The sequence below is a fragment of the Heloderma suspectum genome, chromosome 3, assembly GCF_057233095.1.
Source record: "Heloderma suspectum isolate Gila_16-S chromosome 3, 16-S_ref, whole genome shotgun sequence".
In the NCBI taxonomy this organism is placed as follows: domain Eukaryota; kingdom Metazoa; phylum Chordata; class Lepidosauria; order Squamata; family Helodermatidae; genus Heloderma; species Heloderma suspectum.
The window spans coordinates 266845568-266872742 of record NC_139460.1 but is presented as its reverse complement, the minus strand read 5'-3'; the positions used below and the strand labels follow the sequence as shown (position 1 = coordinate 266872742).

Sequence of the window (27175 nt, the reverse complement as noted above, 5' to 3'; positions counted from 1 at the left end):
CAGGAGCGCAGAGGAAATCCAGTCCTCACTGCTTCTCCCACCCTGCACTGGATAGGTAGTCAGCCTCGAGTTCGGAGGCGACCATCAATCCCCATAGGATTGCTCTCCCCATTAATCTTTAGAAGAACCGTACCAGTCACAAACCAAAACGAGTGTACCCTTGTTGTGAACTACCCAGCGAGCTTTGGCTATTGGGTGGCATAAAAATGCACTAAATAAATAAATAAATAAATAAACCTCATCTACAGAGGCAAAACTGACATCACAGTAAGTGCTGCAGTTGGGCTATGTAAGTAGGGGAAAACACCTTTTCAAAGCCAGGAAGAAAGGTATAGTTGAAGGGAATGAAGGTGTTTCTATGATTCTGCCCCTCTTTTAACACTATGTGAGTAGGGTATACTTGGGGCAACTGGGGATCATGGTCTTGAAAACAGAGACACACCTTTTTAAAGTATCAAAACATATATACATATTTCTAACAGGTGTGAATTGACTCTACTCCTGAAAGGAAGCCCCTTTCTTCCCTACCCAAGGCCAATACCATGACAACTATCACTGTTGTGACACTTCAGATACCACTGATATGAGAACACACATCAAAGCTGGTTCCAAGTTTTACTCTATTAAGAGCAAGACACAAGATTACCCTGGATGTTCCTCGGTACAGACGACAGAGCTGGTCAAATGCTTGAGCTTGCTGGGGATCCAACAGGGACTCTGAGCTGGTCTAAGAAACAACATTACAACGTCACCAACACAAATCATGCACATCAACCAGGGCTTCTACACACTAGCGTTTTATCAGACCTGAGAGGTAGTCAAATTCCATAAGGTCAGAAGAAATATGTTTTTGATGTTAATCCTGGATGAAAATAGTTAATTCAAGGCAGACACCTGCTGAAGTCCCCCTTTGTCTTTATGGTGAAAACAAAAACTATCCAATTAAACTACGGCTAGAAAAATCACACAGTTACAATGGGAATCATCATTTTATTTTTGCAAACATAATTATATTCCACTTGATTCTTGTTTTATTTTATTTACATTAAACATTTTCTACTTCATGCTCTGAAACAGACAAGGGCAGGTATAGAAGTGCTTGCCTAGTATACATGTGAGACACAAATATATTGTTCTGGAAGACTCTCAACTTGCTGTTCTTAGCTGTGTGTGTTTCCTGGCTAGTGACCAGTGTGACTGGTCACCTGTATGTGTGTAATTGCATGTTGCTGGAATAAGACCATGCACAACCTCACATATAGGTGGTCAACCATTCTGGCAGCTAGCTAAGAAACTGACTGTCTTATCAAGAGCTGGAATTATACAATGTCTGGATCTTAGATGTGAAGAAATGGCTTGTGTGCCACTCAGCTCCATGAATCCAGAAGCTTGCTGTTCACTCATGTTGTGTAACTGTGTGTGACCCATTTTCAAAAGAACAACAGTTAGAGCTCCCAATATATAGTGTTATACACTTCCTGTATTTTATATATTCATAGCATTCATCAGCAAAGTCATTATTATTCCCATGTTAGGGGCCGAGGCCAGAGGATGAGGGAATGTGACTTATTCAGGACCAATCACTGAATCTTTAGCTGAGGTAAAATTTAACTCAACCCCTTGAACACAATTACCCATGTTGAAACTCGAAGTATTATATTGTTTAACATCCTTGAAGGAAGATGATCCTGCTCCAAGAACTCATCGAGGTTCAAGGAACTGCTTAATCTTACATATCAAACACTCTTGGAGGAAAATATCTTATGTAGTGTTACAGTTGTAGCACAATCCAATGCGTGCTCACTCAGAAGTAAATCCCACTATACTCTGGGGCTTACTTAGTGTGCATAGGATTACAGCCTTAATGTGAAAACTGTGCACAGTTATAAAGGCAAAGAAATAAGATGAAAAAGCCACACTGTAATTTCCAGATGATTGGAAGAAATCAATTGCCTTGGATCCAGAGGTGCCTTATTCAAGCAGAAAGGCTCCTTCGTTCACACAAGGAAGCCCCTCCTTGAACTCTGCCAATTTCCTCTGTTATACTGCAGCTCCCCATACCTCATTCCACACCATTTCAGAGGACCCCTTAAGTCTCAGGAGCAGCTTTTAGGAGGCGGAAAAGATTGCAGTGAGTGTGTGTCATAGAATCATAGAATAGTAGGGCTGGAAGGGGCCTACAAGGTCATTGAGTCCAATCCCCTGCTCAATGCAGGAATCCAAGTCAGAGCATCCCTGACAGATGGCTGTCCAGCCTCGTCTTGAATGCCTCCAGTGTGGGAGAGCCCACCACCTCCCTAGGTCATTGGTTCCATTGTTGTAATTCTCTAACAGTCAGGAAGTTTTTCCTGATGTTCAGCCGGAATCTGGCTTCCTGTAACTTGAGCCCATTATTCCGTGTCCTGTACTCTGGGATGATCAAGAAGAGATCCCGGCCTCCTTCTCTGTGACAACCTTTCAAGTACTTGAAGAGTGCTATCATATCTCCCCTCAGTCCTCTCTTCTCAAGGCTAAACATGCCCGGTTCTTTCAGTCTCTCTTCATAGGGCTTTGTTTCCAGTCCCCTGATCATCTTTGTTGCCCTCCTCTGAACCCTCTCCAGTTTGTCTGCATCCTTCTTAAAGTGTGGTGCCCAGAACTGGACACAGTACTCCAGATGAGGCCTAACCAGTGCTGGGTAGAGGGGAACTAGTACTTCCTGGGATTTGGAAACTATGCTCTATTAATGCAGCCCAAAAGTGCATTTGCCTTTTTTGCAGCCACATCACATTGTTGGCTCATATTCAGCTCGTGATCGACAACAATTGCAAGATCCTTCTCGCCTGTAGTGTTGTTGAGCCACGCATCCCCCATCTTGTAACTGTGCATTTGGTTTCTTTTTCCTAGGTGCGGAACTTGGCATTGATCCCTATTAAATGTCATTCTGTTGTTTTCTGCCCAGCGCTCCAGTCTATCCAGATCACTTTAAATTTTGTTTCTGTCTTCCAAAGTATTAGCTATCCCTCCCAATTTTGTGTCATCTGCAAATTTGATCAGCATTCCCTGCACCTCCTCCTCTAAGTCATTAATAAAACTGTTGATGAGCACTGGGCCCAGGACTGAGCCCTGCGGTACCCCACTCGTTACCTCTCCCCAGTTTGAGAAGATCCCATTGATAAGCACTCTTTGAGTCCGATTTTGTAGCCAACTGTGGATCCATTGGATCGTTGTTTCATCTAGCCCACTTTGAGCTAATTTGCTCATCGGGATATCACGGGGCACTTTGTCGAAAGCTTTGCTGAAATCGAGGTATATGATGTCTACAGCATTCCCATGGTCTACAAGGGAGGTTACTTGATCAAAAAATGAGATCAGATTTGTCTGGCAGGACTTGTTTTTGACAAATCCATGTTGGCTTTGAGTAATCACGGCATTGTTTTCAACATGCTTCCAGATGGATTGCTTTATCATCTGCTCCAGAATTTTCCCAGGGATTGATGTCAGACTGACTGGTCTGTAGTTCCCAGGTTCCTCCTTTTTACCCTTTTTGAAGATAGGGACAACATTAGCCCTCCTCCAGTCATCTGGCACTTCCCCCATCCTCCATGATTTCTCAAAGAGAATAGACAGTGGTTCTGAGAGTTCTTCTGCCAGTTCCTTTATTACTCTAGGATGCAGTTCATCTGGCCCTGGAGATTTGAACTCATTCAAAGTAATTAAGTGTTCCTTGACCATATGCCTATCATATATGCCTATATGTGTGCACGCGTATGTGCGTGCGCGTGCACACACGTTTGTGAGACCAGGAAAGTCCTCTTGCTCAGGCAGAGTTCCAATTGTGCTTTTCTGGAACCAACTTATTATACAGGAATTATTTAGGAAGAAGAATACCAATGAATACCTACATCCCCAGATATTATCAATGTTATAATGCTGACTAATGAAAATTCCAATGAAAAAAGTGTAGGACTTAAATGTTATACTTCTATATATATTTTCTCCCACCCCCCTTTTTCTCTTCAAATTCTCATAGTTCTCCTAATCCATTTCCCACATTTTTTTTAAACTGGAGAGTGAGTGAGCATGCATCCTACACATTAAAACTCAGTATGCAAGTAAGTTTTCATAATCACAGAAACAAACACACTGGCTTCAAAGCTACTGTAGCTAAGCGACATTGTGTCCTCTTTTCAGAGGAAATACAAGGTAAAAGATGGTAATTTGTTCTTATCTGGACAAGAAAATGTAACGTAAGTGCCTCCCCTTTGCAGTTTCTTACTTATATGAAACTATCAATCAGATTGTTCTTGGGACTGATGAGCTGATATATTGCGGACAATTTTCCTGTTGTCATGGAAACAAGAGCTGCGGGGCATTTTCCTGTTTTTAAACTAAAGGGAAGCTTTTTATTCAATGCTGTAGGGAATCTCTTAGCAAATCTGACATCTGTGTCATTACACCAAGTATAAATGCCCAAACCTGCAGACATGGATTAGAAACCAGTTTTTGTTTCAAACACCAGGAACTAGCCAAGCAACTAATAATGGGTAATCCAGATATTGCTCAGAACCTCTGAATACCCAGTTGCACTGCATAACATGAAAATGTTCTTTGTAGAAGTGACTTCAAAATCTTTTTCCAAAGCCACACTAAAAATACCTTTTTGAAATTTACAAATATGACTGATGTTGCATGTTGTCACTGAAACATCCATTCTGAAATTGATTGATGCTTCTAGAAACTATCACTTATTCAAATAATCCAACAGAGGCATACATTCTTCAGGGTGGAATGATTTAAATCGAGGTGATTTAAGTCATGATTTAAAATTAGCTTGAAAAAAGGTTGATTTAAATCACTGATTTAAATCATATTTCCCATTGAAACTTTTTTCATATATTTCTTGAACAATGGTGCAAATCTGACCACTGCCGTGAAAATTCACAACTAAATACAGTATTATTTACACTGTTTAATCCTTACAAGCAGGCTTTGCATCTCGTTGGGCCAGTTTGTATGATCAAAACAAGCTTAAATAAGCTATGGTGGCTTGCTGTGAGCTGTGGTGCGTGCCGAGCACGATTTGCATAATCACCGCCCGGCCACAGCTTATCATGTCATCCAAACCCAGGTAGCATGGCTTGTTGGAGGGTTAAACAACCCTCAAATAACCCTACAATGGCCCAGTAATGGCAACCCTGAGAAGCAATGAGTTCAAGTTCTGCTTCATAGTGTGTCAGGAAGAGATATTTGCACAGCACAGCTACCTGTTGTTGTGTTGAACTATACATATCAGAGAACAAAGCCTGGAATAGTGGTTGTTCCCTTCCGATGCCTGTTTCCTTTTTATGAGATAAACAATTCAGTCCTATACATTTTACTTGGAAATACGTCCCACCGAGTTCAATGGATCTTAGTCCCAGGTAAGTGTATACAGGATTGTGTTTTTTAAAACACAGTCATCATAATATATCATTAAGGGAGGCTTTGCACAGTCCTGATTTCCTACATCGATTCACAAGAAACCTACATATAGATTACATCTGGTACTTGAACATGTACACATTTGTCTCTGATCATATTATGGGAAGTCATGATTGACTATACATAACATAAGTATGTTAAGTGAAAACTGCATATGTTTGACCATCAGACATTACCATCTTCATGCAGTTTCTGCAGAGAGGTGACTTCTGTTTAGATCATTGGCCACATATGAAGCAGCAACTACATCAGTGTAGGTGAGTAGAGAACCAACACTCACATTTGAGCCATATGCAAACCAATACTACCAAGCTAATATCAAAACATTTTATATTCAAGTGAACTCTACTTCTTTATTTTGCCATCTGCAGAAGATGGACATTTGTTGACACTACCTGTCCCAATAATCTGATATCTATATATACACACATACTGATCTGCTTCAAGCCTGGACTGCAAAGGCAAACAAATACTTTGTTTTACCCTGGAGCCATGTCAATTCCTCAAAGATCAATGGTAGAACTGCAAAACACCATGTTATTCAACTAAACTGCAGATAAATGGCAGAAACTGTGACTGATGAAGGGCCTGAAATTTATACTCAGGGCAACATCCGTCACTGCGCTGACAAAATTATACTTCAGCTTAATCTGGCAAACTCTCCTAGGGCTCTTTTACAAGAAAGGCACTTTTGCATAAAGGCCACAAATATCTTACTTAAATTAGCATCCAAAGACAGCAGAAACACACTCATAACTTGGCATATTTCTCACAAATTTAAGCTGTTCTGTCTCAGTAGTACATGCACTTTTGAAAAGCTGCAGTTACTTCCAGTTAGTAGAAACCACTAAGAGCTAGCGTCCTCCAGATGTGGTCCAATACAGCTAGGGGGAACTCCCAGTTTCCCCCAGCAAGCCAAGCTGTCTGGGGATGCTGGGAGTTGTAGTCCAACACTTCTAGAGGGCATCAGGTTGGGAAAGGCTAAGTAAGAGGCTTGTGGCACCTAAAAGACTAACACATTTATCATGGCATAAGCTTTAATGGACTAGGGGAAGTGGTTACGACAAGGCCTTTGTGGTTTTTGCTGCAACAGACTAATATGGCTACCTTCTAGAAACTGTTTCAGGTAATAGGATCAGACACAATAACTAGTTTGAAATAAAAGTTTAACATGCACATAGAGCACAAGATGCCTGAGAAAACCACCAGAAATAGAGAAAATCAGACCACTACATTAATCAAGCCACCAACTTGTGGCCTTCAATCACTCTAAGGAAATTATTTGTGGAAACTGCCTCACTATTAGCATGTACAATCAGCCCATGAAGGCTGGGTGAACATCAATCTCTTGGAAAGAAGGAATGGAATGACAGTCATCCATTGGGTGGGTGGGTGGGTTCGCGTGCGCATGTGTGCGTGTTGACTCTTGCATCCCCAGCAAAGGTTTGTGCTACCGCTGCAGTCTAGCTGCTGGCTAAGCTGCCTTGGGCCCAAATGGTCTGTGCTGCCATCTGTCATTTTCCTTCTGGCTGTTCCTAACTGTGTGCAGCTCTTGCCAGGCGCAACCTGCTACAATCTTGGGCTGCTTCCATCTTTGTTCTTTGCTCCTCCTGGCCTGAGCTGGAGAGGAAGGGTGGTTAAGGCTAGTATACTTGTACTTGGCACAAGGTCCAGTTTCTGTCATTTTAAAGAATACAAAAAATGACATTCCACTCCAGCCAAACAATCTAGAGGAAACTGCTTAAGGAACGTTCAAGTCTGAGATAGAATGCAAACCTTAGAAATACACTGAGGGTGCAATCCTATGCATGTTTAGACAGAAAAAAGCCTACAACGCCTGCTGGGAATTGTAGGACATTTTCTGTCTAAACATGCATAGGATTGCACCTTAGACTTCTTATATTCAGTGTTTGTTTCTATCCCACATGCTATATTTTTAAACCACCAATTTCCCTGACCCACCCTTTCTTTTTCAATGTAGTTATTGAGAAGGATGCTCACAGAAGAGAGAGAGATAAAGAACTGTGTGTATTAGGTTGGTGTCAGTTCACATATAAATCTCAACGCTGCTTCAAAATTCAAGCTGCCAGTTCGTTTCACAAGAGGAGAAATGGTACTAAGAAATATACTTCAGATGCTTGGTGGTATTTTCCAGCACCAATCCATTTTTGCTTAAAGCATTCTAAAGAAAACAAATGCATCCAAACTCAAAACTTTATAGGTAGTCCAAAATAAAAGCTGTATAGAAATGCATCTGATGAAAGTTTCTAAGGGCTGAAGGTAGAAAATTTAGCAGGTGTGTGTGTGTGTGTGTGTGTGTGAGAGAGAGAGAGAGAGAGAGAGAGAGAGAGAGAGAGAGAGAGAGAACGCTTAAATTAGCTCCAGATATTGAACCCAAACTACTCTGGGTTATAAATTGTATGTGTATGTGCAGGGACCCACTAGGTTGAATAGTATTTATTTTACACTGCTGAACAACCTTGAAGCATCCACCTTGTTCTCATTCAGTTGGTTTCTAAAGGGCTAAACTGCATTAGAATTATGCAGCAGACAGTTGAAAATGCACGTTGTGAACAAATAGCTCATCTTAAAAAGCTTCTTTGACTATTAGAATTCTACTTTAGTGCAGCTGTGAGTACTTGAATTAGTTGTACTTCAATGCAAGTTGAGTAAAGCAATAAAAAGTCACTAGAAGAATAATTTAATTGAGCACTTAATTCCATGCAAATCTAACTGTTTTCTGTTTGAGATGTGGAACAGAGTACCACCAAATCCTAGGGTCATGAAATCTTCAGAGTATCAGACATTCTCTACAATAGCTACAAACTTTGACTCCTGTTGTAATCATCCCTGGGCTGCATTATATATTAGCCCCCTCTTATCCAATTCAAGCATATAACATTTATACTCTAAAATCAGGATTTTCTACTCCTTTGCCTTAGCAGCTGGATTACTTACAGCTTCTGAATTATCATTAAGCAGTTTGCAAATTGAACATGAGTCAGCACTGTGATGTAACCACAAAAATGCAAATGCAATTTTGGGAGGCATTTTATTAGAAGCAGTGTATTTGAGAGGCATTTTCTATGTTCCAATTTTTCAGCAGACAGTGTGCTCGCTCTCACACACACATGTAAACAGAAACCCTATGACAAAAACTGCAATATGGGAAGGATCCATCTCTGTTTACAGTAACTTAGACATGGGTATGCTCACTGTACTCCAGCCAACATCCCCATTGTTGTTTGAACAATTGTGTCTGGTGGCTGATTGGATAATGCCTGTAGCACCACTAGTGATGAAGTACAGTTCCTCTCCTCTGTAAAGGGATCACAGAATGAGCACTTTTCCATATGTGTATGTATATAACCCTTACACACACACACACATCAGGGATCCTGAGGAATCCTGTGTGTTTTCCCATGGCAATGCACTGCCATTCTCTGGCATGCTTTTTATTTTATTATATTCAGAACAAGTTGCTTTTCCAGACTGAATCAGGCACTTAATTAGTAATAATCAATAGATTTTAAAAAGCAGAGTCTACATTTACAATTTGAAACAGTAAAATACGGAAACAGTAAAAGCCACCCAACACAACAGAAAAACCACAAGGCCCAGTTACTAGCTCAAAGACAACCAAAAAAAGGAGTGGCCAGCAAAAGCTTGAGGCAGCAAACCTTTTCAGTTGCCTGCAAAAGGCATACAGGGAGGGGATGGTAGCACATGCCAGAGCACCCTTGGAGGGGAGTTCCAAAGAAATAGCACCACCACAGAAAAAGCCCAGCTGCTGCACGCCCTCGCAGATCTCATTACACTAGAAGAAGGAATGTTCTACAGGGGCATATGATGCTTTCATGCTGTGGAGAGGCACATATGTGAAGAGAGACTCTCACAGGTATGCTGGTATTAAAAGATCTGGAGGCAAGAATGAGCACCTTGAATTAGGAGCCAGCACAGACAGATTAACCCTGGAGCAATGTGCTCTCTCCTTTACAGCAGACAATAGGTGGGTCACCACATTCTGAAGTTCTGAACCATCTTCATGAGCAGCCCAGTGTAAAGCACAAATGAGGCTACCAGTGCTTGGATGACACTAGCCAAGTCCTTATCAGAGAGGAGGGACTGCAGCTAGCTCACCAGTCAAGGATGGTAAATGGCACTCCTGGCCACTGCTGCCACCGAAGTATCCAGTAACAAAAAGTTTTATTCTTTAAAAAGGTATATTTCTCTATGTACTACTACATATATCTCCTTTTGGGGTGGGGGCAGAATGGGAGGAGTGTTTCAAAGGGCAAAGAGGTATGTATACTGTAGCAAAGCTCTCTGAAGCAAGATTCTGCTCTCACAGAACTAGATAACTCTGGTAGCCTTGGCTTGACGTTCAGTTAATAACTATGTATGTTTGTATGTATGTATTTATTAAATTTATTAATCGCCCATTTGGCTGGTCACCCAGCCACTCTGGGCGATGTACAAAGCATATAATAAAACAGTTTAAAACAGTAAAATTCTACAATAAAACCCTTTTCTAAAATACTCTAACCCACCCCAAATGCCTGCCCGAACAACCACATTTTTAATGCACGGCAGAAGCTCATTAAAGAGGGGGCATGGCAGAGTTCCCTAGGGAGGGAGTTTCACAGAGTGGGGGCCACCACAGAAAAGGCCCTCTCCCTTGTCCCCATCAGCCTAGCTGTCCTGGCTGATGGGACAGAGAGAAGGCCATCCGAGGCTGATCTTGTTAAGCGGCCTGTCTGGTGTTGCTGGAGGCGCTCCTTAAGACAGGCTGGGCCAGAACCATACAGAGTTTTAAAGGTCAAAACCAACACGTTGAATTTGGCCCGGAAAACAACTGGTAGCCAGTGCAGCTCCTTCAGCACTGGAATGATGTGATCTTGCCAGTGGCTGCCTTTAATCAGGCGAGCTGCCGTGTTCTGTATCAACTGCAGCTTCCGAACCATCTTCAAGGGTAACTCTACATCGAGCACATTACAGTAGTCTAAATGAGAGGAGACCAGGGCATGTGGAATTATATGGAATTAAACTATGGAATATATTGTACACTAACAATTTTATGGAAATACAATTAATAAACAAATTCTGCTATTTGAAATAAACCATGTCTGCAGGAACTTTATTATCTGAATTTTCCTCGGGGACAACAGCCTAGTTTTCAAGGGTTTTGAGAGAAGGATTCTAGCCCAGCCTAGCACAGAACTTTTTTGTATGGAAGGGCTCAAACATGTGAGCACCCACCTGCAATGTGAATGGTACAGTCCATACACAGGCGTACTACCTCATCTGTTGATTGTCAGAACTAGCCATATATTTCTTCCCGAAATATATCTTGTAGCAGAAGGTCTGTTTTAAGCTGAAGTGCACAGTACCACTTCAGACTGTGTAGGTTTTCTGGGCTAGAACTCTTCACTATGACAAAGTATTAACTTTATTTTTCTTCTACTGTATTTCTGTACAGACGTTGAGTGGTGTGTGTGAAATTGACTTTCTGATCAATAAAAGTACTCTTTTCTTTCTCTAAGTCTTTGTCCGTGCAACTTAGCATGTCTGGGTGCCAAGGCAGACCATGTCTTTATGCCCAAATCAAAAGTTAACGAAAAGTAGTAAGGGCCTGTCACCAGTGAGCCAGGTGAACAAATTAACCGGGCAAGTAAAATTTATTTTCATCTGTGTTAATCCTGAAAAGTGCTTGATCTTTCATCATGTTCCAAACAAGCACGCACAAAACACTACTGCTGCCACCTTGGCAGTGCTGCTTCCCTCTTCCCTTGTTCTCCCCTGGCCTTTCCAACTTATCTAGGGCAAGAGAAGGGGGCCCTGGCACTAGTGGAAGTGGTTCTGGTTCCTCAGCAGAGCTTCCTTTCCTACCAAGGAGGACACCGGGGCTACATGTCCCAGCACTTCCAGCAGGGAAGTGATACGAAAGCTATGTTTTTCATGCCAATTTCTTGTTGAGAACATGTACTCCCAGTGTGCTCCTCAGTGGGAAAGGAAGTTCTGCTGAGGAGCTGAAGCCACCTCCACCACTGTTGTTTCCCCTTTCTCCTGCCCTGGATAAGTTGGGAGGGCTGGGAGAGGGTACGGGAAGAGGGATGCAAAAGATGAAGATGGGAGGAAGGGAGGGGAGGCTGTTTTCTAAAGGTGCTCCTAGCCTCCCACAAAAGAGAGACAATTTTAGTCTCTAGGAAACGCTCACTTGCGCAAGTCTTACCTGTGCCAGAGCTACTGGAGTTCCTTTTTTCATCTGCGAAGAAGTCTCACTTAATTTTCCACCTTTGTTACTTGCGTTGCATTTAAAGCAAGTCCATCTCATCAGTCCCTTTGTTTCAGTGCCACATTCTTTACTCAGCAGACACAGAGAGTGGTACAAGTGGCCACAGCTGTTACAAAAACAGATTATACAAATTATATAGCATGTGCATGCACGCATGCGCGCGCGCACACACACACACACACAACACTAAATTTAACTAGATACCAGACATTTGTACTGTAAAATTAATTCTGTTAAACCAAAATGTCACACTACTAACAAGGGAAACAGACATTTTAAAATGCATTAACATTACAATCCTTTAAAATGCATGTTTATTCAGAAACAAGTCCCACTGACCTGATTCGCATGATTGCTATGGTGGGTTGTGGCACCCGTGGGCACCAAATTACCAAACCAAGCCCCCGCTGCAGCTCCAATTACACGTGAACCTGGCGAGGGTGGGTTGTTGGGGTGACTGACAAGCCACTAAGAACTCATGGGCTGTTTTAGGGCTGCAGGTGGCTTGTCAAACACCCCAACAAACCACCCTTGCCGGGTTCGCACGTAATAAGAAGCTACAGCATGCCCCCACCACACCCCAAAAATTCAAAACAGCAGCTGCCACCACAACAAAAACCTATGTGTGGAAATTAATTCATGGTGGCTTCTTGTTACATAGGAACCAAGCCACTGTGTTCAATAGGGCTTACTCTGAGGTAAATATGCATAGAAATGCAGCCTAAGATAGTGATGTTAGCTCCAGACTAACATCACTGGAGCCCTTTCCTTTTATTCTCTGCCACAGTAACATACAGTCGCCAAATCTCATCTCCAAGATCCTAGTTAAGCCAGTAGTTTAATTGCCAAAAGATCTCAAATTCCTAGAGAAATTAGGCTAAATTAACTATAAAGCCCCCCTCCCCAGTAGTGCATCACCTGCACCTACAGTCAAGCACATGTCTCCTACCTAAAAAGAAAAAAGGGAATTCCTCACTCTAAGCAAGAATATCCCTACACTTTTCTAATGCAAGGGAACAGGGCAATAGCATATGATAAGGCCCATGGAACAACATGAAGAGAGAAGTGAGTTATCCTCTGGGAGAAGATGACCATCTGCAAAGGCTTTTGGTTTCTCTCAGCACAATGAGGAATATCTTCTGAGGAACATCTTCTCCACTGTTGTATGGGTGAAAATCTAGGTTAAGAAATGTAAATATTACTTAGACTAGAGGATCATAGAATCATAGAATAGTAGGGTTGGAAGGGGCCTACAAGGCCATCGAGTCCAACCCCCTGCTCAATGCAGGAATCCAAGTCAGAGCATCCCTGACAAATGGCTGTCCAGCCTCATCTTGAACGCCTCCAGTGTGGGAGAGCCCACCACCTCCCTAGGTCATTGGTTCCATTGTCATATTGCTCTAACAGTCAGGACATTTGTCCTGATGTTCAGCCGGAATCTGGCTTCCTGTAACTTGAGCCCATTATTCCGTGTCCTGCACTCTGGGATGATCAACAAGAGATCCTGGCCTTCTTCTCTGTGACAACCTTTCAAGTACTTGAAGAGTGCTATCATATCTCCCCTCAGTCTTCTCTTCTCAAGGCTAAACATGCCCGGTTCTTTCAGTCTCTCTTCATAGGGCTTTGTTTCCAGTCCCCTGATCATCTTTGTTGCCCTCCTCTGAACCCTCTCCAGTTTGTCTGCATCCTTCTTCAAGTGTGGTGCCCAGAACTGGACACAGTACTCCAGATGAGGCCTAACCAGTGCTGAGTACAGGGGAACTAGTACTTCACGTGATTTGGAAGCTATGCTTCTATTAATGCAGACCAAAATAGCATCTGCCTTTTTTGCAGCCACATCACATTGTTGGCTCATATTCAGCTTGTGATCGACAACAATTGCAAGATCCTTCTCGCTTGTAGTGTGGTTGAGCCACGTATCCCCCATCTTGTAACTGTGCATTTGGTTTCTTTTTCCTAGTGCAGAACTTGGCATTTATCCCTATTAAATGTCATTCTGTTGTTTTCTGCCCAGCGCTCCAGTCTATCCAGATCACTTTGAATTTTGTTTCTGTCTTCCAAAGTATTAGCTATCCCGCCCAATTTTGTGTCATCTGCATCATTTCTTCCCTGTTCACTAATGTCCATGACCCTTATAATACCCCTCATATCCACTTGAGACTCATCATGATGGTTGCTTCCACATTACAGCCCTTGAACACTGCTGAAGCACTGCTTTTATGTAATGAGCTGGAAGTAGAATTAAAAAACAGAGGTTCCTGTTTGCAGGTTCCGCCCATTTTATTGCTTCCTTTATCAGCATGCTGCTTGGGGGTTTAGCAGTGACCTTCCCTGACTTGCCCCTTTAGTCAGCTTTTGTCCTCCACAGGAAGGAGGAGAATTAAATTGATTGTTTCTTTCCACTATTTCTTTTCATTATAGCAAAACAGCCCTGTTTTGCTTTGTTAAAAAGGTTGGCTATTGACACCATTATTAAGGCTGGAGCTTAGCCACTAATAGATGAGCCCCCCCTCCCCCCCCCTGCCCATTCTAACTGCTGAAACAGGGACAGAATCTACATCCAGAATCAAAGCAATGCACTCAGGAGGCTCTTCAAAACTGATCATTCTGGATTAAAGTCATTGATAAAACAACAACATTGACTGAGTTTGTGATCCACGTATAACAAGGCTGCACTCCAAGACTTCCACTTTCAAGGCCCAGTTCCATAAATGATTGAACACAAACAAGTTCAGCATGCAAGGTTCCCTACTTTCTTTATTATTTACACTGATAAGAAACAAATAAGGGCCCCTGCTCAGAAACTTTCCTGCCAGGGCCTCTCATTGTTCATGTTTTTCTCTAATCTAAAGTTACCTGAAGACAATGATTTGGTCAGCAGTCTCTTGCCTTCTCTTGTATTGCTGCAAACAAATGCAGCAGTAATCTTGCTTGGGGTTGAGCCCTCTAGTCACAGACGCTTTCAAATTACGCAAAGACCAGTGGAGATCACGGTTGAGTAGGCTAGTTGTCGTTTCCAAGAGAGTCTTGTCAATCAAAAGAAGGATAAAATAATCATGTAATTTATTAACCATGCTACATAAATTCTGCATGTGGCAAAGCATCTCATCAAAAAGATTAACCGAGGTAAGAAATAACACCTCTAGATAACACTATGCTATCATCGCCTCTTTGACAATTCCAGCATTTACCTTCTCCTGTGTTGTACATTTTATATATCTTCCACCTTGTCAAGTGCAATTTTAACAGTTCTCTCTATACTTAGTTGCAACAGAAAAGCAAGATCTTTTTGTAAATAATAATAATAATAATAATAATAATTGCCATACCTCATCAGGGATTATCATCCATCTCTGTTCCATTTAACGTTATATGTGCAATGTGTTCGTATTTTTAAAATAGTCATATATAATTTTGATAAATAGCTTACTTTCGTCTGCTTGCACTAATCCCTCAAATTCCATTTTTTCACAAAAAAATATTACCTTTTGATCTCTGACCCATCAAAAAGAATCTATTTTAGATAGTTTGAAAAACAGGAGGTTTCATTTTCATGATAGCTACTTGTTCATATGTTGAAATGACTGTATTTGTAATATTTATCAAATCCTTTTTCTCTCCAAATGTCAAAACTCTCTAAACAACTATCCAAATTAAAATTTCCATCTTTTATAAAAGATGCCATGGTGAAATTTTAAATGCTAATTTCTGCTTGAATTTATCCCATATGTCTAAATGTGAGTTAGCTATAACATTTTCATCTTAACATAACTTTCTTTTACTTTTTTATATCCATGATTTTTTAAACCTGCTTTTATAGCAGTTGTTTTTTCAGGGAAAAATATTGATCTTCCTGTCCTTTAAACCATTATACTAACTATAACCTATTATCCCAATACTACCATTTTATATTTGGGATACCCAGACTGCCTAAACAAAGTAGCATGTAATGTATTGAGTAATCTACCCTTGCTCTCTTTTTGTTCCAAATAAAGTTATTAATTATTCTTTTACATTCTTGAACAGTGGCGCTCCTAGGGCTGGACCACAAGATGCAGTCTGGGGCCCTGTGATCCAGGAGGGCCCCCCAAGGAAAACTACTGACAGGCAACAGTGGTGGCTTCTCCTCCTGCCACTGCTCTGGTCAAAGGAAGCATGGTGGCAGGTGGCCAGTCAAAGTTGCACCCTGGCCCCTGTGGTATGTCATGTTAAATTTTTAAAAAAGTTATTTACTAATTTTGAATAGTGCTTATTTGAACCAATCAGATGCAACCTTTTTGGGCAGGGTGTAGCCAATCAGGACACTGGAGTGGTGAAAAGACCACTCCTTCGCTGCTTTAGTATCCCCAATGGCTGCGCCCTAGGGCAGGGATGATCTGTTTTCTGCCTCAGGGATGAATTCTAATTTGGGAAGGGTTACAGAAGTGGCATTCCAGCAGTGGGTGAAGCCAAAGGGCACAGGGCAGGGCCAAGGACAGAAACAGTGATGCGGGTTTTCAGGAAAATGTTGAATTGGAAAATGTTCCAATGCAAATTAGGTTATTTTGCATAGGAAAATTTCACTTTGCATCACAAAAGTCCTGATACCCTAGAACAGGGGTGGGCAACTTGCAGCCCTCCAGATGTTTTGGCCTACAACTCTCATCAACCATCGCCATTGGCTATGCTGTGGTAGAGCTGATGGGCGCTGTAGACCAAAGCATCTGGAGGGCCACCAGTTGCCCATCCCTGCCCTAGGGATATCTAATTTAGCATGTTTATTTTACTTGTATTTAGTAAACAAGCTAAGAAAAATACCCCATGTTAATTTTTTGTCCCAATACACCACAATATTTGACCTGAAATATTTGAGGGGGAAAAAATTAAAGGACACTTAAGGAATTTTTATTGGAATACATGTAAAAATTTAAAAACAATAGCATGTACTTCCCTTACATTGTTTAAATTTAAGAAAAAAAGGTAGTGAAAACTGTTGACACACTTATCAATTTTAGCAGCCCAAAGAAATGTGCATGATATGTCAACAACCATTTCAACTATTTCAACAGAGTTCAACTCTCTTCCATTGAGGTTGTCAGGGCACCTTCAGTTTTGCTGTCACTATTTATTAGTTTCATTTCACTCTGAGACATATAGAATCATAGAATAGTAGGGTTGGAAGGGGCCTATAAGACCACTGAGTCTCCCCCTGCCCCCAATATATATGTATGTATTTCAATGACATATATGTATGCTCTCACATACTTGCTAAGGATAATCACCTGAAAAACAATACTTACAACTGCAGAGAGAAAGCAAAGTGGGCAGGGCCAGATGTAATTCTTACCAATCTGGACATTTTCCTACCAAGCATACAAAGCACAGCTCAAGTATAAGCAAATCTATTCAAGTTTAAGTCCCAGTATAACATCTCTCATGCTTGCAAAAGCACAGCTCAATTCTTTGCAGGGTATTTAAAGTTTAATTGCCTTTAAATGTCCTCCTATTTCCTACTGGAGATAATGGCAGAAGCAGCTTGCGGGAGGGATGGGGAACCATCAAGCTAAATCAGCTCTTCATGTGTACAGAATGGAGAGAAAGTAGGTTGGGTTCTTACACTCATGAGAAGGCCTTGGGGATTATAGTACAGCACAAGATTAAACATGACTGAACAAAATGATACTCTAGACAAAAAAAAGTTTTAAAAGCTATTTTGGATGCATAAACAGAAGCATCTCGTGCAACACACCTATTGGAGCCTATTCGATGGGCTTCAGTTACAGTACTGTTTCTGGTTTGGGCTATCATATTTCGGGAAGGATGCATGTATCTATCAATCACAGTCATATGCTATCCTTCTTCCAAGGAGTTCAAGCAGCATCACAGAGTTATCCCTCATTTAACCTTAAATGCACTAGCTTAGTGCAGATATAATGCTGCCTGATCAGCAGACAATGGTTTGGCAGTCGGAGCACCTTATGGTCTTGCAAGCTGCTCCCCCACTCCCTCTTTCTTATGCAGGTAACCCCCCGCCATCCTTTCCAGTGTTAGAGATGACTTGGCTTGTGTTATAAATGCACCAATGTTTTTTTTAATTAACCATAGTTAATAAACCACTTTGAAATCATGTCAGAAACAGGCTTGCAAATTGTGTTTGGTGCTAATATACAAAATGCTTTAAAACCAATACATTATTTCATTTTTACAGATAGGGAAGGCAGGCCAAGAAACAATGACTAACACGATTATACCCATTCAAAAATGAGCAGCTTATGGTGGACAAGTTGGTGGGAGAACATAAAAGGACCTTTGTTAATACTTGCTAATATTATAAAGAACAGCCTGCAAAAGACAGCAGGAAGCCAAACTGGAACATTACAGGAGAAATACATTGCAATGGGTGTGTGTGTATGTGTGAGGGATCACAAAGGAACTTGAATAAGCATCAGCGTCTTCTTGTACTAGTTTCAATTTCTTTGACAATATGCTCACTGGTGCAAGACAGTACAAGAAAGATGCCGCCCCAAACACTACTTATCTTAATCTAGGCTTATCCCTTGTTAGGGCTTGTTAAATAGTAATATGGACTAACACGCAGTCAAACTGGCAGCAGCACAGTCAGCAAGAGCAACAGTAGCATGCAATACTAGCATGCTTCTGTTTTGCATTCATCATTCCAATGTTCAGAGGGGAGTGCAAGTGGTTATGTAGTCAAATGGCACTGTGGCTTGGGAAAAGCCCACAGTTTGCAGAAGTACAAAATATCTTTAGGGGAAAAAAACCTTAGGCAGGGGGAAATGAAAAAATTGTCCAGTGAGGACTAAGCAAGCTCAGTGGCCACAGAATTGGCTAGTGCTTATTGTGGGGGGAGGGGAGGAAAGAAAAAACCCAGGGGTAGGTGGTGGTGGAATGGAATGGAAGATGGCATGACTGGCTTGCTGGAACACTGAACAGGAGCGCTCCATGCTGCACTGTGTTTATAAAATGTATAAATACTGTAATTACATATAAAGTGCACATTCAGAGGCATGTTTGGTGGTGACCCGAAGGAGAGCCTTCTCAGTGGCTGCTTCCAGGCTGTGGAACTCCCTGCTGAGGGAGACTAGATTTGCTTCCTCTCTGCTGTCCTTCTGCTGGCAAGCAAAAACCTTTTTATTCAAGCAGGAGTTTGGCATGTAATCAGGTTTGTTGGGTTGGGTGCTGTTTTTATTTATGATGTGTTTTAATGTATTTGTTTTCATTATTGTTTTATTTGTGATTGTAAGCTACCATCTTGGTAGAAAGACAGGGTACAAATCAAAATCAATCAATAATAATAAATAAATGAACGTTAACCAGGTATGATTACTGCCCCCACATAGCACCTTGGAAGAATGTCAATCAACATTACAACAAGCCAAATACACAGACATTTGGAGCAGGCCTGTGTTGAATGTTCAGGGGCAAACACTGAAGAGGATTAAGATGTCAGGGGAGACAGAGAAATACAGACAAGAGATACATATATTGTGTGGGTTGTGGTGGAGGTTGTGCGCTTAAGGATTTACCAGCCAGAATATTGGCTATGGGCCTCTTGTAAATGATTCCACACACAAGAAGGCCACACACAGACCAGGCATGTTTCTGTGTGATAGTTTTTAAATGATGTACATCACTGTGGTGTAGGTTTGAGGTTCTCATGCATACACACACACACACACCACAGTATCCAGTACAAATGTGTGTACAGTAACTGCAGTGCGCAAACAGCATTGGTAGTTCCACTCCAAACTGGTTTCCTAAACCTAGTTGGTACCTCTCCCACTCTTCCTGTTTAGCGCCAATATCACTGGAGGGAACAGTCTGGAGGCTTCCTAAGTCAATTCCTAAAGAAATACCAGAGAAATGCAAGAGTAAAATATGGCACAGAAGATTCTCTGTTATGGAAGTGAAATGGTACTGAAATATCTGACATAATATACCTCGACTTCAGCAAAGCTTTCGACAAAGTGCTCCATGATATCATGATGAGCAAACTAACTAAAAGTGGGCTAGATGAAACAACGAACAGGTGGATCCACAGTTGGCTACACTCAAAGAGTGCTTATCAATGGGATTTTCTCAGACTGGGGAGAGGTAACAAGCTGGGTACCGTAGGACGCAGTCCTGGGCCCAGTGCTCTTCAACATTTCTATTAATGACTTGGATGAGGAGGTGCAGGGAATGCTGATAAAATTTGCAAATGACACAAAATTGGGTGGGATAGCTAATACCCTGGAAGACAGAAACAAAATTCAAAGTGATCTTGATGGACTGGAGCGCTGGGCAGAAAACAACAGAATGACATTCAATAGGGATAAATGCCAAGTTCTGCATGTAGGAAAAAGAAACCAAATGCATAGTTACAAGATGGGGGATACTCGGCTCAACAATGCTGCAAGCAAGAAGGATCTTGGAATTGTTGTAGATCACAAGCTGAATATGAGCCAACAATGTGATGTGGCTGCAAAAAAGGCAAATGCTCTTTTGGGCTGCATTAATAGAAGCATAGCTTCCAAATCATGTGAAGTACTAGTTTCCCTCTACTCAGCACTGGTTAGGCCTCATCTGGAGTACTGTGTCCAGTTCTGGGCACCACCCTTTAAGAAGGATGCAGACAAACTGGAGAGGGTTCAGAGGACGGCAACGAAGATGATCAGGGGACAGGAAACAAAGCCTTATGAAGAGAGACTGAAAGAACTGGGCATGTTTAGCCTTGAGAAGACTGAGGGCAGATATGATAGTGCTCTTCAAGTAACTTGAAAGGTTGCCACATAGAGGAACGCCAGGATCTCTTCTTGATCATCCCAGAGTGCAGGACATGGAATAATGAGCTCAAGTTATAGGAAGCCAAATTCCACCTGAACATCAGGAAAAAATTCCTGACTGTTAGAGCAATATGACAATGGAACCAATTACCTAGGGAGGTAGTGGGCTCTCCCACACTGGAGGCATTCAAGATGAGGCTGGACAGCCTTCTGTCAGGGATGCTCTGACTTGGACTCCTGCATTGAGCAGGTGGTTGGACTTGATGGCCTTGTAGGCCCCTTCCAACCCTACTATTCTATGATTCTGTCTCTTCTTTTGATGATGTATGGGAGAACCTTCTCCCTAGAATGCAACATTTTGTCCCCTTTGGGGGCTTAAATTAATTAATTTCACCATCCACAGCCAGAAGGACTACGTATCTCTGCTGATGCTTTAGTGTCATTTCTCTATGGGTCTCCTCCTGCTTTAGGGCATGCTGCAAGGATGGTTTTTGTGCATCATCCCTGGAAATCAATTGTATCCTGAGTAGTGGAGTGGATGCCTAAAGCTCCAATGGGAAAACATGATTGCAAGGAGAGTAAGAAAACAGAAGGAGGTGAGCATCCAAAGTAGAATACAAAGAAGATAAACGGGTTCTCAGGATGCAAGGTAGAATTTGTTATAAGAAGCCCAACGCATTTTGGGCCTTTTTTCTTATTTTAGGCCTTCTTCAGAGGGTAAAGAAAAAATTCTGCAGACTTTTTTTCTTTACCCCCTGAAGAAAGCCTAAAATAAGAAAAAAGGCTGAAACACATTGGGCTTCTTATAATAAATTCTACCTTGCATCTTGAGAACCCGTTTCTCTTCTTTGTGATCTGCAAGGAAAGTAAGCAATGAGCTTTTCTTTTTGTCTTCTGCTCAAAAATGGCTACCGGATTCTTCTATGGAAAGAACATTCAGGGATCAAAAGACTGAACTATGAATAACAGCTGCCAGTAAATAACCTATTCATTTGAGATGGGGGTGGGGAGAGAGAAGGAACTACCTTTCCCCCATTCCATCACAGACATATAGGCATCTCTCTCTGTTACTTATATCAGACACAAAACAGAGGAGACAATTTCTACCAAAAGAAATGGGCTACAGAAACATAAGGATATATGTCTAGACTTGCTATAATTATGGTTAAACAGAGCAGCATTGCAGGATGAAAGACAGGCATTACTTATATGCAGAATATTAATGTTTGTAACTTGAGAAAAGCCTAATGTGAATGGTGCTTGAGGCAAGTCTGAAAACAAGGTTATATGCGTCGTCCTAAAATGAAAGCATTCACTCCAACTTTAAAAATCAAGAAGGAAGGGAGGAGGGGGCAACACCCCACCCCCAGAAAGAGAACCTATAACAATTTCAAGACACAAACACTACTAGATGATGATAATGATGGTTATGGTGGTGATATTAGATTTATAAACTCCACATCAAAATTTGTGTTTACTAGTGGTGTATTATCAGTGCCAGACAATATGCATGAGGATGTGCATGTGAGTGACCTGGTTCGTATGACACAACAGGCCCCATGGCTGAATTTACCCATGGGGACTGTTGCGTTGTACTGCATGCCCACAGGCACCATTTTGGCATAGCACCCACAGGCACCTAGCTTGCCATGGCTTACCCTAAATTACCCTAAAACAAGCCATGGGTTATTTGAGGGCTGTCTAGCCCTCAAACAACTCCTGCCAACTGGGTTCACATGGTACAAGCCATGGCAAGCTAGATGCTTGGGTGCGCCAAGCAAAAATGGCGACTATAGGCGCCCGGCACAGAACAACTGCCTCTGAGGGTAAATTAAACCATGGTGGGCTGTAGTTTCGTCCAAACCAGGTGATTGTGTGCCATAGTTGAGAGGTTTCCTTCACAGAACACGCATCTTAGACATAACGCATCTTAGGCATTAAGGGTGCAATCCTATGCTGATTTAGACAGAAATAAGCCATACAACATCCAGCATTCCTCCACCAGCATAGCTGGCTGGGGGACGCTGGGAGTTGTAGGACTTATTTCTGTCTAAACATGCATAGGATCGCACCCTAAGAAATCAAACATTTAGAGCTTATCCAGATGACCTGTTTACGGTCCAGTAAATGTCAACTTTTAATGGGATAGCCCTACAAATTCCCATTCAGAGTCAATACCACAATATCTAGCCCACACATAATAGATGGATGGATGGGGAGTAGCCTTCCTACAGCGGAGAATAGCCCTGCTAGGTAGGAGCTGAGGAAAGTGATAGCTACAATTCTGTTCCACCACTCTTTTTGGACTAGATTTTAAATTTGTCTGCAAATAAGGGATAATAATGTGAACTGGAGCTGATTTGTTTCAAGGTAAGGTCTAGAGAAGCTCTCTGTGAGTCTAACTTTGGCAGCCAGTTCAATTAAAATTGGTAGGCAAAGTCAGAAGCCTTCCCATCAGGGATGAGGTTGAAAAGGGGCTTCTCTACACTGTGCCTTGAGATGATTTAGTTTCAGCTCACAAGTAACTTCTCTGTTTGCTGGCTGCATATTGGACTTTCGGCCACAATTTGGCATCAACGCTGGGCAGGAGTGTGAAGAAGGTGCCATTTATTTTTGCCTAAACTAAGCACCCCAAACAACTTTCAACAATATAACCAAATAGCAAGGACAAAAAGACAAAATAGAAAGGTTAAATAAAACCAACCCTAAAACCAACAGTAGAAATCTATAAATCTGTGGGGGAAAGCTCTTGAATATATTTTCACTTGTCTGTTGAAAACAGTAGATTGAAAGAGCATGGTAGATCTCGCTAGGCAGAACATTCTTTAGTAGGGGCCCAGTAACAGAGGAAGGGCTGCTCTGTTCCTCAACAGATTTTGCTTCTACAAAATGATAGGACAGAGCAGGCCCCCTCCAGCAGATCTAGGAGGTAAGAGAGTTACATATGAATGTTAAGATTTGCAGAGCTTAGGGGCTAAAGCAGGGGCGCTGAACTTCTTTCTGCCTGAGGTCCAAGTTTCATTTTGGAGAAGCTCTCAGCAGCTGCATTCCAGAGGTGGGCAGGGCCCCAAAATATGAGAATATTTTAGCTTAAAGCTCTTACTACCAGTAACTAATCTTTAGAAGAGGCATTTCAATCTTTTAGAATGGGGGAAAACCTCCACAAAAGTCTCGGGAAACAATCAAATTATTGGTGGTTGGGGGCAAGGAGGAGTGGTAATATGGGAACCCTAGAGGGCCAGATTGAGATCTCAGGCGGGCTGGATTTGGACCCTGGGCCTGAGGTTCTGCACTCCTGCTCTAAAGCTAATCATTAGCACTTTGAATTGGAAGTTTTGGAAGCCAGTGTAACAGGTTATTCAAAACTAATGTAATATGTGCTCTATGGATTGTTGTCAGAGAACAAACTGCACAATTCTGCACCAGATGAAATTTTCAAACTGTCTTCAAAACCTAGCATGCTATGGAAATTCAACTGTAAGTTTATCAAAGCTGGAATAATTGCAAAAACCAGGTCAGAGAGAAAGATTCAGAGCCTTCTTCTCAGCTAAAGGTGGCCAGATCTACTCCTCACTGCTACCACTACCTTGTCATCCAGCAGCAAAGCAAGTTACAGGAGCACACCCATGCTCTGAACCTGGTCCTTGAATGGTATGATTGTGGCAGGAAAAGGCAACCCTACCCCAATTCCTAGTTTAGAAACAACCACACATTTTCTGCACTGTATAGGGACAGTCTGCCAAGGTCTTAAGGTAGATAAAACCAAACATGAAGTGAGGGATAGTCCTCTGCTTGAGACTTTGGAGAGCCGCTGCCAGTCAAAGTAGACAGTACTGGGCTAGATGGACTAATGCTCTGAGTCAGTATAAGGCAGCTTCACAGGAGGCCCAATAACATACAAGTATAATTATAGCTAAGGCAACAGGCCCTGATGGTACATGCATTTGTTGTGCACATCCTCCAGGTATCAGGTGAAGATGTATTTAAGGAGTAACTGGGGTGGGAGAGCTCTCTAAGTTGGGGGCAATATCAATTTACCTAAAGAGGAAGAAAAAGCCCATTCTACTTACTTGCTCGTAGTTAAAGCTGTCTAGCATGCCCAGCACAAGACCCTGAATTTCTCCAAGTTTTCCTCTTCCATATACTGGATCCTGTGTGAAAATTACCAATTGATGTTAATCTACGTTAATTAAAAAACAGAGTGAAGAACTACTATATACCCTAATGCCATAAAGGAAAAGAGAACGGAAAGTGTTTGCTGGATAAATATTGACTCTTTTGACTACAGCACAAATGCAAAGCTTCTTATTTAATGAAACTAGTAGAATACAAGAAACAAATGGTTGGATCTATATCTTCTAAATATAGTCCAGTGTTTATAAATAGAATTTTTTCTATGTCACTGAAGTAAAATCAAATGTTGAGATGTTCACAAATCACTCAGTGCAGATTCTGTGGCCTCTGTCCACTTGCCGAGGTTTCATGAGCCCATTGCTTCTAAGATTATCCCTCAACAGGGTTTTACAGGGATTCTGCATAGGGCTGTTTCGAAAGGACCCTAGAAGAATTCTGTCTTAATTTGCTATAGGGATTTCCTATCCTTCCATGCAACTGCTGCAGCAAAAAAAGGCAATTCCCTAGTGCAATCCTTGATTCTATAAGAATTCTTTTCTAAACAAGTTCTGGTTTAGTCATGCGTGAGATTTAATTAAAGCAGGGCAGCATGCTACCTCATGAGAAAAGGTCAGCATTATTTACAATTTTATAGTAATCCTGTCTAAGATGTTAGAGCTCTCTGCTTTCATTTTTAAAATTGGCAGCTGTTGTAGAAACATCCCCCCACCCCAGGGATGTGATTGAAATATGTTCTAAATGCTCAAAAGCAATGTAACACCTTTATTGTTATTTTATTAGCACATGGTGTGGATGGGGGCTCCCAGTTTTAAATTTTTGGTTGACACATGAGCTCTTTAAATGTGGTAGGAAAGGGCATTATAAAAACTAATGGATGCAAATCAGGTATACACAAATTAAGAATACAATGGCTGGGTTCACACAACATGACAATCCAGACTCAAGGTTTTAGTATGGGTTGAGTGTAGGTTGTCATTGTACAGTGAGTTGTTTTGTGTGAACCCAGCCACACTAACAAATGTGATTTGTTAAGCATGAACAACCCACAGTTCACAACCCAACAACAAACCATGGGTTCTCTTCGTGGGTTGTTTGTGATTAACAAACCATGGTTTGTTAGTGAAGGTGGGCTCAAGCAATACAACAACCTACAGTTCTACAACCATTCACAGTTCAATGACTACCCATAGTCAACCTTGAGTATGGGTTGTCGTGTTGTGTGAATCCAGTCAGTATTTTCTTAAAATGTGAGGGCGATTGACCATTTGAACAGACCATTAAAGGACAATTATCTTTGTGGGACTGGGAAAATACTCTCTACAGCACACATTTTAGGAAGGAAATGAGCTTTGTATAGTAATAACAGAATAATTGAATGGATTAATTTGGAAAACTAGACTATGTCAGTGATGCCTTAGAATTAATGCATGAGCTAAAGGAGTCTGTGCTACTGCTACCTGTAGTTGATAGTGAACAAAATTTTAAAAAGGAATAGATGGCATACTCAGGGTTTTTCCAAGGGTTAGACATGGCGATGCAGGACACATAAGCTGCGCTCATAGTCCAAGAATAGCAGTCTGGGGACTAGCTGGATCAGCACTGGCAGCATTGTCCAAAACACTCACTTTTGTGCAAAGTGCTCCCTCTAAAATGTGTGCTGTCTCTTGCTATACCTTCTTGTCCCACTTACATTGTAGTACCACAGTACTAAATCATACGTAGTGGAAGCTGCTGTCTGAACAGGCTCCCTAAACAGGGGGTAGCTCAAAGGAACATGAACGACCATGAGCCACAAAGGAGACTAAAGTTCCAGAATGGCTAAAGGCCATTCTAAGTGGCTAAACATATCTGTTTACTTGGAAAACCTCTATGTTAGATCCCTTAGGGCACAAGCCTATGCATGTTTAGACAGAGAAAAGGCCTACAACTCCCAGCATTCCCCAGCCAGCCTTGGTGGCTGGGGAATGCTTGGAGTTGTAGGCCTTTTCTCTGTCTAAATATGCATAGGATTGCGCCCTTAAGTTCCTATTCAACAACTATTCACATAAATCAGTGGACAGTTCTGATTTTTTTCTTTTACTAGGTTGACCTGAACCTTATCATCGGGCTGTAAGTAGTGACATACGCCAAAAGTACATTCACGCAAAGGTGGTGGAGTCTTTGGGGGTCACATTCTGTTTTCAGTAAGTACATTTTATTTTAGCATTTATAATTTAAAAGCAGCAGCATAGAAAGTACATCACGCTAAGACACCATATAAATTATGGAGAACAACTGGGAAGGCTGGGCCCTTAACACAGCATGTACGTGATCCATGACATACAGCAAGCTATTTTTATCTGTCAGAGAGCCCGTTACTCTTTTCTGAGGCACTCTCGTCAATAGTGTGTGTACGTCAAGGGAAGACAGGCATTAGTTTGAAAGAAAATTGAAGGAGACGGGGTGGTGGTGCAGAAGAGAAGGCAGCTGCTTGATGCATTTATGACACAACGTTTTGCATGTATGGATCATTCCAGAC

The 27175-nt window shown here is 41.7% G+C and overlaps 1 protein-coding gene across 6 annotated transcripts in view; it reads right to left on the bottom strand.

Moving 5' to 3' along the window:
• The window catches only part of VPS8 (VPS8 subunit of CORVET complex), a 119376-nt gene that overhangs the window by 2153 nt on the left and 90048 nt on the right, over positions 1-27175 (bottom strand). For 3 of the 6 annotated variants that reach the window (XR_014789554.1, XM_084846860.1, XM_084846858.1), the window contains exons 42-45: positions 24594-24674; positions 14615-14784; positions 11696-11864; positions 647-727 (exon numbers count right to left, since the gene is read on the bottom strand). Coding sequence is in view for 4 of the 6 variants with exons in the window: in XM_084846860.1 (XP_084702986.1) it covers positions 647-727; positions 11696-11864; positions 14615-14784; positions 24594-24674 (501 nt within the window). In the remaining 2 variants the exon portion in view is untranslated. Of the gene's footprint in view, positions 1-646; positions 728-11695; positions 11865-12649; positions 12936-14614; positions 14785-24593; positions 24675-27175 lie in introns of those variants that run through there. The other 3 variants (XR_014789555.1, XM_084846862.1, XM_084846861.1) reach the window with 3 other exon arrangements.